The sequence below is a fragment of the Neoarius graeffei genome, chromosome 15 (genome assembly GCF_027579695.1).
Source record: "Neoarius graeffei isolate fNeoGra1 chromosome 15, fNeoGra1.pri, whole genome shotgun sequence".
NCBI lineage: Eukaryota > Metazoa > Chordata > Actinopteri > Siluriformes > Ariidae > Neoarius > Neoarius graeffei.
In genome coordinates, this window is record NC_083583.1 from 64,710,743 (window position 1) to 64,722,914 (window position 12,172).

The 12,172-nt window shown below is 39.6% G+C and overlaps 1 protein-coding gene across 2 annotated transcripts in view; it reads right to left on the reverse strand.

Moving 5' to 3' along the window:
• The window catches only part of col6a2 (collagen, type VI, alpha 2), a 49,692-nt gene that overhangs the window by 21,929 nt on the left and 15,591 nt on the right, over positions 1-12,172 (reverse strand). For both annotated transcript variants that reach the window (XM_060941754.1, XM_060941755.1), the window contains exons 2-6: positions 5,933-6,021; positions 4,994-5,607; positions 4,816-4,836; positions 4,634-4,699; positions 4,443-4,496 (exon numbers count right to left, since the gene is read on the reverse strand). In XM_060941754.1, coding sequence (XP_060797737.1) covers positions 4,443-4,496; positions 4,634-4,699; positions 4,816-4,836; positions 4,994-5,607; positions 5,933-6,020 — 843 coding nt within the window. In that variant the 5' untranslated portion in view covers position 6,021. The remainder of the gene's footprint in view (positions 1-4,442; positions 4,497-4,633; positions 4,700-4,815; positions 4,837-4,993; positions 5,608-5,932; positions 6,022-12,172) is intronic.

Genomic DNA, 12,172 nt, shown 5'->3' on the forward strand with positions numbered 1-12,172 from the left:
GTTCATTTATCCATACATCATGTGACAGATCATGTGACACCTTGATTGCCCACAGGTGGATCTTAATCAACTAATTATGTGACTTATGAAGTGAATTGGACCAGCTCTTATTTAGGGGTTTCATATGAAAGGGGGTGAATACCTATGCACACTCCAGGTTTCTGTTTTTTCATCTTAATGAAAAACAATTTTCACCTTTAAAATGGTAGGCAGGTTGTGTAAATCAAATTGTGCAAAACCCCCTCCCCATAAATAAATAAATAAATAAATTCCAGCTTGTAATGTGACAAAACAAGGCCAAACACAGGGGGGAATACTTTTGCAAGACACTGTAGCACACCTAATATTTGGCTAAATGTCCCTTAGCAAGTTTCACTTGACCAGATGCTTTTGGTAGCCATCACCTAGCTTCTGGCAGAATTCTGGTTGGATATTTGCCCACTCTTCTTGGTGGAATTGGTAGAGTTCAATTAAATTTGTGTGTTTCCTGGCTTAGACTTTTAAGCAAAATCCACATATTTTCAATGCGGTTGAGGTCAGGACTTTGGGAAGGCCATTCTAAAAGCTTAATGTTATCCTGATTTATCCATTCTACAACCAGCTTTGATGTGTTTGGGGTCATTGTCCTGTTGGAACACTCAACTGTGTCCAAGTTACAAGCATCTAGTTGATGGATTGAGGTTATGCTGAAGGATTCTGAGGTAGTCCTCCTTCTTTATTATTGTTGTAAAACTAACAGCTACCTTAGGAGCATCGATACCCACTAATTAAAATTAATTAACATGAAGCACTTCACTATTAATCTGACACTTGCAGTAGTATAAGGTTTGGTATGGCTCTAAAACAGATGTCTCCCAAATGCAGAGGATGAAGGAACACCCACACTACAAAAACAGCTTTGTTAGCAATAGGTCTTAATGATATTATTGATATTACAGTGGTGCTTGAAAGTTTGTGAACCCTTTAGAATTTTCTATATTTCTGCATAAATATGACCTAAAACATCATCAGATTTTCACACAAGTTCTAAAAGTAGATAAAGAGAACCCAGTTAAACAAATGAGACAAAAATATTATACTTGGTCATTTATGTATTGAGGAAAATGATCCAATATTACATATCTGTGAGTGGCCAAAGTATGTGAACCTTTGCTTTCAGTATCTGGTGTGACCCCCTTGTGCAGCAATAACTGCAAATAAGCGTTTCCGGTAACTGTTGATCAGTCCTGCACACAGGCTTGGAGGAATTTTAGCCCATTCCTCCATACAGAACAGCTTCAACTCTGGGATGTTGGTGGGTTTCCTCACATGAACTGCTCGCTTCAGGTCCTTCCACAACATTTCAATTGGATTAAGGTCAGGACTTTGACTTGACCATTCCAAAACATTAACTTTATTCTTCTTTAACCATTCTTTGGTAGAATGACTTGTGTGCTTAGGGTCATTGTCTTGCTGCATGACCCACCTTCTCTTGAGATTCAGTTCATGGACAGATGGCCTGACATTTTCCTTTAGAATTCGCTGGTATAATTCAGAATTCATTGTTCCAGTGATGGCAAGCTGTCCTGGCCTAGAGGCAGCAAAACAGGCTCAAACCATGATACCACCACCACCATGTTTCACAGATGGGAGAAGGTTCTGATGCTGGAATGCAGTGTTTTCCTTTCTCCAAACATAATGCTTCTCATTTAAACCAGAAAGTTCTATTTTTGTTCTCATCCGTCCACAAAACATTTTTCCAATAGACCTCTTGCAGTCACGTGACCAAATCCCGGCTGGAATGTAAACAGCCGCCATCTTGTCGGTCAACAACACAGCTGAATATAACCGATGGACTACACGGCTCATTTTTCTAATGAACAGATAACTAGATATATGTCTAAAATAAACGACCTACAGATTAGTGACCCTTATCGATTACCGGACGTAGTTTTCATGACCGTGTCAGTGGATATTGAACTGCCAGAGGTGGAATACCCAGATGTGTGTAATTACCTCATTAACTTTCCCTCGCTGTTCAGTGGTGAAGCACTGTGTGCTTATAAATCTCTGGACAGTTATCTTTACAGAAATTCAGGATTTGTCAGCCCCCCTCAGATGTGGCATCTTGTAAACAAGAAAATAACAATCCTCATTGGACGGGTAAGTCACTTAAGTATTGAGTACTAGTACTGATACTAGCTATATCAGTAGTATCTAGTATAGCACTGACCAGCCGATTATAGAACAGAATAGAATAGAATAAGGTAATTCCAGCTGTAATTCCAAATCATCCGTCTTGTTTACCATGGAGGTTTGAGTGGCTGTTTTCTGAGCTTAGTCAACAGGCCGGCTCTGCAGCCTCACTTTTGCTTCCTCTCCCGACGCCGCCTCCTTCGCCTGCCAGACCCAATAACAATCCATGGAGACCCCGCTGGTCTCGCTATCTCGTCCGGAATGTTGTGCATGCGATGGAAATCGCTACAAACCGTCATTTTCTGCTGGAAACCAATGTCCAGTAAGTCCATATGGTTGTAGTGGATATTGAAGTCCGGTACAGATGAACAACACGCAAAAATACACACAAAAAACATAAAAAACGTGCACAGGTAGGGAGAGCTTGTAGCCGCAGCATCCCCATCATGCGCCGCCATATCCACTATTATGGTTGAATATTTTATATTATCAGTTAGATCAAGTATCAGTAGTCTATCACTATTACTGTATATATGGTATACCTGATAGCAGCAATCCATTTTGCACACCTGTCAGGGTCCCGTGGCAGCCTACTGTCAAGTGTATGTAAGCATCATGGGTTTCCCACACTTGAAAGGGAAGGACTCGGACACAGGATTCCACTCGTCTTATGTTTTATTGATTTTCAGTGGAGTTGATGTTGTAGTAGAATTGTATATAGTAGGGTTTTCCAGAAGAAAAGGTAGAAGTAGAAGCAGAAGTAGAAGGCGGAAATATGGCGTTTGACCGACAAGCTGGCGTCTGTTTACAATCTGGATTGGCTGTGATGTCACATGCAAGTGGTCTATAGCCTTCTGGCTTGTCCACGTGATCTTTAGCAAACTGCAGACGAGCAGCAATGTTCTTTTTGGAGAGCAGTGGCTTTCTTCTTGCAATCCTGCCATGCACACCATTGTTGTTCAGTGTTCTCCTGATGGTGGACTCATGAACATTAACATTAGCCAATGTGAGAGAGGTCTTCAGTTCTTTAGAAGTTACCCTGGGGTCCTTTGTGACCTTGCTGACTATTACATGCCTTGCTCTTGGAGTGATCTTTGTTGGTCGACCACTCCTGGGGAGGGTAACAATTGTCTTGAATTTCCTCCTTTAGTACACAATCTGTCTGACTGTGGATTGGTGGAGTCCAAACTCTTTAGAGATGGTTTTGTAAACTTTTCCAGGCTGATGAGCATCAACAACGCTTTTTCTGAGGTCCTCCGAAATCTCCTTTGTTAGTGCCATGATACACTTCCACAAACACGTGTTGTGAAGATCAGACTTTGATAGATCCCTGTTCTTTAAATAAAACAGGGTGCCCACTCACACCTGATTGTCATCCCATTCATTGAAAACACCTGACTCTAATTTCACCTTCAAATTAGTAGTTACTAATCCTAGAGGTTCACATACTTTTGCCACTCACAGATATGCAATATTGGATCATTTTCCTCAATAAATAAATGATCAAGTATAATATTTTTGTCCCATTTGTTTAACAGAGGTCTCTTTATCTACTTTTAGGACTTGTGTGAAAATCTGATAATATTTTTGGGTCATATTTATGCAGAAATATAGTAAATTCTAAAGGGTTCACAAACTTTCAAGCACCACCGTATATATTTGTGATATGTATTGACACTAACCTGTACATTTCAAATAGTAAAAAATGACTATATTTGATTGAAATAATGAAGAAAGTATAACTAATGAAAAACAAAATTTTGATGTTTAAACTTAGCCCTGCATCATGCTGGAAGTTGTAACCAGGGTACACATGAATAGGTGTATTTGATCAAATTATACTGGATAAAAACAGATTTTAGAGTAGTAATACACATGTTTATTATTTATTATGTTAGATTTCAAGTGTACAGGTTTCAACATTAAACTCGAGAAATGCTCTATCTTGTGTACTGTAGTGCATTCCCAAGAAATAATATACCGAAGTGCAATGAAACACCGAATGATTTTTGTGTTCACCCAAACTGAAGCATTAACTTCACATTGAAAAACTTAAGATGTGATTTGGACTTGCAACAAGTGACTGCCGAAGCTATCTGCTGTTCACCAACAACATACACCTCTACTGTTTGTCTTACAGGCTTCTGATTTAAGATTTTGTTCAAATACTTCATGAGTTTTACATTTGAAAAGACTATATTTCTGTGTTTTATGTGAGAAAATGTGGCTCAAACATTTCCAGGAATGGACTAATAGTTTGTACTCACAGGGTGACCTCTGTCACCTTTGGGACCTGTAGGACCACTGTCTCCTTTAGCACCCTGTAATCAGCATTAAAGAATGAGAAAGCACAACATTAAAAAAAAAAAATACATTACATAACAGTCCCATCTCATCTCATTATCAATTAAATATGACAGCAATTAAATACAGTGAATATAATGAAGTCCCAACTCACTTTCTGTCCCCTGGGACCAACGGGACCAGGGGGTCCAGGTGTTGGAAGACATTTCACACTGTAGCACTGTTAGAAAGACAAAATTAATGCATTTGTATGCATTAATACATTTGTATAAAAATCCAGAGAGCATATGATAGTAGTTTGGCATATTATGAGAGAAATGGCTCAAGGAATCTTACCTCTTGATAAGCGAGATGTAGCTGGAGAACAACAAAAAAAAGGAGGCAGATTAAAACTAGTCACTCACAAAAGGGCAAACAAAAGTGAAAAAGAAAACATACGATGGTGGATAAATGGAGTTCAACTCAATTTGACAAAGAAGCACATACACATGCAAGGTATGGAGTGAGACATTACCATGGTGTTGTAAATGCGGTCAATATGGTTTGTTAAAAGCTCAGGTCGTCCTTTGGAGAGATCAACAGCCATGTAGTTGCTGCGGTAAACTCCAACAGGACTATTAGCAATTTCTCTGAGGCCTATTTCCTCCAGCTTGTTAGATGATGCTATGGAAAATATCTTAATGCCCTTGTCTCGAGCCCGCTCTGCTGCCACCTTGATGCCTTCACAGGGGTTTCCAGTCACATGGCCGTCTGTGATGACAACGGCAAAGCGCTGTCTCTTGATCGTAGGATCAGATGGTATAATCATAATCTCCTCAGACATTTTCTTGAGGGCGCAGTCAATGAAGGTGCCCTTGCCTAAATAACTGATCAGCTTTAATTTTGTGATGAAGTCTTGCTTGTTGGTGAGTTTGCTAATGATCGGCTGTGTCATGGAGAAGTGGAGTCCACCCACATTCCAGGTAATCTTCACCCTGTGCTTGTAATCAATATCTTCCAGTCGTTCAACAAATTTCTTGGTGAAATTTGTAACACTGTTAACCAGGCTACCTGGTGGAGGCTCCTGGAGAGCGATGGTCTCTGATGTATCGATAACGAAGTACAGGTCTATGGGGCATTCTATAATTTCTGGAGAATATAACACATAAAGGACCTCAGTACAATACATACAATATCACCAGCATATATTCTAAAAACTATTTATTAATTTACTACAAATGTATAGCATTGTAGTTATTTGTAATAATAAAGTAATATATTATATATGTGATATTTGTTTGTCTTGCCACAGTTTAGAGCAACTTCAAGGAGTGAAAATAATTATTAAGATGTCCAAATGAAGGACTGTAAGTTACTATTAAAAATGTATTTCATGTTTCATGGTCAACTGATTAATTTGCTGTTACACACTAAGTATATTAACCACTGAAACAGTCAAGTGGGCAGCACTTACTGTGACAATCCTGTGTCTGGCCAACTGGTGCCATGTACAGTAAGCCCAGCACAATCGTGTTAAACAGCATCATCCTCCTCTTCCACATTCTTGAAGGAAAACACATGATCAGTGATAGTTTTACAGTTTAAGTACAAATCTTAAACATCTTTAAAAATTAAACAATTTTGAAATCACCACAACATTGACCCATGACAGAAAGTATTCTAGTTAGTAGCTTCCTGAATAAAATAATTTCTTTGCATCAAAATAGCACCGAAGCACATTTTCCACATCAATAGCAATTTAAGGTTAAGTGCATTGGTCAGGAGCATAGAAGAGCTAGAAACACTGGCAAACTTTACAAACAATTTTACATATCGGTTGTCTTCATATATTTAACAGTTATTCCATGAAATGAGCTGATAGCTGATGAGGAGCGTAGCGCCGAGTTGGCTATAAGCCATGTACGATGAGATTGAGTGGAATAACTGTTTTATTCTATCCACATTCACTGGATTTTGAGAAACAGAGCATTTTTATTTTTATTTTTAAAAATAGTATCCCATAGTCAGCTGGGATAGGCTCCAGCTTGCCTGCGACCCTGTAGAGCAAGATAAGCGGCTACAGATAATGGATGGATGGATGTTCTTTCCATCAAATACTTTTATTCCATATGTTGTTGCTATTTTGTATTTTTGGGGGGTTTTGTTTTCAAGTTGAGTTTTTATTTCATCCTCGGTTGGTTCAGCAACATGCGCTGCCATTTTGTTTTTCTCTACTCACGGTATATGAAGAAAAAGAAGAAGAAGAAGCCTTTGTCACATGCACACTTCAAACACGGTGAGATTCATCCTCTGCATTTAACCCATCTGAAGCAGTGAACACACGCACCCAGAGTAGTGGGCAGCTACACTACAGCGCCCGGGGAGCAGTCAGGGGTTAAGTACCTTGCTCAAGGGCACTTCAGCTCAAAGCCGCCCCATGTTAACCTAACTGCATGTCTTTGGACTGTGGGGGAAACTGGAGCATCCAGAGGAAACCCATGCTGACACGGGGAGAACATGCACACTCCATACAGAAAGGCCCCCGCCGGCCACTGGGCTCGAACTCAGAACCTTCTTGCTGTGAGGCGACAGTGCTAACCACTACACCACTGTGCAGCTCATATGAGCTGGTAGCCTAGTAGTAGAGTAGCCAATCAGAGCGTACGATTGCTCATATCCAGTGAATGTGGATAGAATAAATATCTATATCATACTATATCATAACCTAATTAAAGTCAGTCCATATTAAACAAATTAAGATCATTTAAAACTTTACTCCAGGTCATTCTAAAGGTCCCAGTTGCAATAGTTCCTCAAATTAATTGCCTGACAATGTTGATTCAAAGTATTCAATTCCTCAAGACCTTAGTTGGCAATTATTTTCTCCCTTTCAGACTAGTGTTGTTCAACTATATGTATTTCTACTGTAAGAAACTACAAATTCTACAAAATGGTACCTAAATAGGAGAGGGTTAGGAGGAAAAAAATGTTTGTTTACAAATATTTGTACAAATGTTGAAGCTATTTTGGTCGTTATTCCTTATAAATATAAGGTGATCTTTTTCTTATGGGTTTTTCACCCTCAAAATTGGTAGCACAGAGGTATACAAAAACCAAACTCCAAGGGGAAAAAAATCAGATCAGCCAAAAGGAAAGATTATCAGAGACTGTCCCTCTGTCTATAGAGGTCTTCAGTATATTACAACTAAAAAATAAACACCTGCACAATCATCTGTAACCTAAATGTCCCTAACTTATGTGACCAGATGAACCAGTTCTATTTTTTTCTCCTGATTTTCTTCCTGCTGCTCATGCAATGTCAGGGGGTGGTGTAACACACTCGGAGTAAAGTGCTATCCACCCACTTCCGATTACATTATGTGAGCTCACAGATGCTCACAGTTGGTTAGTGTTGCTGTGATTGTTAGGGCTGAGAGAGTATGCCCACCCCTCCCTCCCTGAGAACATGGCCAATTTTGCTCAATCAATTCACATTTTGGACAATCAATTCACCACTGGATTCCCTACTTCATAACCCCCTTTCCCCACAAAGCCTCCAGCATTTCCTCCACCACTCCAAGCATCATCTGCCCTTCCATACTCAGAGTGCAGACTAGTCAGTCTCTGGAACTATGCATTGTTTCTGGCTGCTTCAAGACCTCACCATATGTGTAAAGTGGTGTAAAACCGAGAGATTAATTCAAATATAATTTTTTAAAATTCGGATTCCTGTAAAGCTGCTTTGTGACCACTGTTAAAAGCGCTATACAAATAAAATAAAATTGGATTTAATTTAATTGAACTGAATTGGGATCATCCTGCCTCCTGAGAAGCCTAAGATCACTGGCCTGAATGATTATAGACCAAATTTTACTATCACATCCATAGGAAAGAAGACCTTTGAGTGATACATTTTGGGGTACCTCAGAAACACCACCAAAAACTTCCTTGACCCACTGCAGTTCACTGACAGACCCAATACGAAGGTTGATGATGGATGCTCCTAGTCAAAAGTTTGGACACACTGTCAAATTCAATGTTTTTTCTTTATTTTTATTAATTAAAAGTCACTTCATGTCTTAAAGTAATGACGGATGTCGTTTCTGTTTACTTAGTTGAGCGGTTCTTGACATAATGTGGATTACTACAGCTATGGTGTTGAATAGGGCTATTTACTGTATTTTTATAATTTACTGTTTGATCTCAAATGCATTAAAAAGGCAAGAAATTGCACTAATTAACTTTTGATGAGGCACACCTGTTAATTGAAAAGCATTATAGGTGACTACCTCATGAAGCTGGTTAAGATAATGCCAATAGTGTGAAAGCATCATCAAGGTAAACACTAGCTACTTTGAAGAATCTAAAATATGAAACATATTTTGTTTTTTAAACACTTTTTTGTTTACCACATAATTCCATTATGTTCCATATGTTATTTCATAGTTTTGATGTTTTCAGCATTGTAGAAAATAGTCAAAATACAGAAAATTCTATGAATGAGTAGGGGTGTCAAAACCTTTGACTGGTACTGTATATGTGCCTATGTTTCATTCACTAGCATTTCAATATGTATGTTAACCAGTGGCGGCTGGTAGTCTTTCAAACAGGGGAGGCTGGTCGGTTACGATATTTCCAGATTTTAAACGAAAAAACACATCAATTTTGCCCATACTCTTGCCTCTGATCTGGCTGATTGTTGGCAGGGTCACAAACTGTGAAATAACAGGTTCTTTTGGCCCATTAGCCTACTGTCCAATATACATGATGGTGGTGTTGGGGGGGTATATTTTAACATTTTATATTTTAAAATTGTGGCATGTTGTTTAAAAATTGATCATTATTGAAAGCAGCTCTTTGTCAGGAACCTCAGCAGTAACAGCAGAGTGTTCTGGAATAGGCACAAGCACTGACCTTGGGGAGCCAAACATAGAGCTGGGTGCCACACATTTCATTCAATGACACTTTCCCTATATTTTACTTATTTTGACTGAGAAATGTTTTATTGACAATTTTGATAACCCTTCACTTTTAATCCAGGTCTGTAGTGTGAAATGTTCTCGGCTGTGTTTTTGTTTAAAAATGTTTTCCAAATTGTAGCTGTGTTTAATTCATATCCAGAAAAATATATATTCCAATATAATATACTCAGCATAAACATTTTAAATAGCTTCTATATTTTTGGTCCATCCATGACATATTACTAAAGTAGCCTATTTACTGTTGTTGATGTGGGTCACTTGCTGTTAGCCAATTCACTTTCTCGTACCAGGAGAGCTGAAAGGAACAAGTATTATTCCCTACCTTTTTCACCAAGTCAGTTTGAAGCGTTGGTCTACCCTGCTCTTTAATTTTTATTTTTTCCTCGCAAGGAAGACTGGCAAATGGCTTCGCCAAAATTAAATCAGCAATGCTTGGCATCCATGTGCAGCTTTCTTGCTAGCTGAGTAACCCCCTCAAGTTCAAGTTCAGTCACTCAAATAAACGAAATTTCTGGAACTAAGATAGCAAACTTGACAACACTATATTTACACTTTATTTACAATGAAAATATATACAAACTAAAAAAGCTGGTAGAAACCGTATGTAATGAATGAAATCGAAATGTAAGCTGATCTCTTACAATACACCACACCGCTTGCGAATCCGCATGGGACTGAACTGAAATCACCGCTGCCTGTCTATATTTGAAACGAGCTGTCAATCAAAGAAAATATCTGGCTGCTTTCACCAATCACCAGTCTCCTCGCGGAAACTGCCATGTCCCTCCCACTGTGAGGCTGGGAGTCCGGTGGGCGGGTGTTTTCGCAGTATTTGTCCAATAACCGTCTTGCATTTTGATATTGAAAAGCGCATAGCTCCCAAATGCCATTGAAGTCCACTGAGGCTGGGAATCCGTGAGACTCAGTGGGTGGGCGTTTTCGCAGTATTTGTCCAATAACCGTCTTGCATTTTGATATTGAAAGCGCATAGCTCCCAAATGCCATTGAAGTCCACTGAGGCTGGGCTGCATCGCGCTGTCACAAAGGGGAAAAAACTCACGCACACATTAGGCGAACTGGGGAAAGTTATAACGGAATGATTTCGCACTGTAGTTGGGTTGAGCATATATATTTCTATGATTCTTGATCTGAAATAGCAATGTTATAAGGTCGGCTATAACATAAGCCTAGCGCAATTCATCCTACACGATGTTTGTCATTTTTAGAGGAGGCTGAGCCTCCCTCGTTGTCTTAGAGCAATCGCCCGTGATGTTAACATCTTGTTTCTTGACTTCAATATGATCCTCTTAGAACTGGACACCAAAATCACTCAGTCTAAACTGCCGAACTGCTGAACTCCATCTGACATTAAGCTTTCCTGACAGACAGACAGACAGACAGACAGTGCAGCTTAGCAAATACATATCAGATGCTGATGCAAATACACTCTGTTGGCAGAAAACAGAAGGATATAGTCTGACCTAAAAGGTAGACAAACCCCAAAACACAATGTCAAACAATACATTTCCCTTAGTTGGACATAAACATTTCTGACACAAATCTGACACCTCATTGTTGGATGAGTCTCATATTTAAAGAAATTTAGCTCCTCTTGTAGAGTTGCACATTTTTTGGCTTTATTGAAATCAGATGGAATAAGCATTTAAAATTGCTATTGCCAAGTTTGTTGGAGGAGGTTATGTTTTCACCTCTGTTTGTTTGTTTATTTGTCTGTTCCCAATGTAACTTAAAAAGTAATGAATGGATTTTGATGAAATTTTGAGGAAAGGTGAACCATGGGCCAAGGAACAATTGATTAGATTTTGGTGCAAATACAGACATGTATGTGGATCCAGGAATTTTTTGTCTGTTCCCAACATAACTCAAAAAATAGTGAACAGATTTTAATGTGGCGGCACGGTGGTGTCGTGGTTAGCGCTGTCGCCTCACAGCAAGAAGGTCCTGGGTTCGAGCCCCGGGGCTGGCGAGGGCCTTTCTGTGTGGAGTTTGCATGTTCTCCCCGTGTCCGCGTGGGTTTCCTCTGGGTGCTCCGGTTTCCCCCACAGTCCAAAGACATGCAGGTTAGGTTAACTGGTGACTCTAAATTGACCGTAGGTGTGAGTGTGAATGGTTGTCTATGTGTCAGCCCTGTGATGACCTGGTGACTTGTCCAGGGTGTACCCCGCCTTTCGCCCGTAGTCAGCTGGGATAGGCTCCAGCTTGCCTGCGACCCTGTAGAAGGATAAAGCGGCTAGAGATAATGAGATGAGATGAGAATGAGATTTTAATGCAATTTGGTGTACAGCTTGATTATTATTATCCTAGAGTCAAGTGATTTGATTTTGATGTTGATAATATGTGATTTGGCAGAGGTATGCACTCAACTGTGTACCCTTCTAGTTTTAAAAGCAGTTAATATTAAATTAATATTTGCTGAATGGATAATATACTACATAGCATACCCCATGTTCTGCAATGGATAAGACACCACTAAACATGACACACATCTCATCTCATCTCATCTCATCTCATTATCTCTAGCCGCTTTATCCTTCTACAGGGTCGCAGGCAAGCTGGAGCCTATCCCAGCTGACTACAGGCGAAAGGCGGGGTACACCCTGGACAAGTCGCCAGGTCATCACAGGGCTGACACATAGACACAGACAACCATTCACACTCACATTCACACCTACGGTCAATTTAGAGTCACCAGTTAACCTAACCTGCATGTC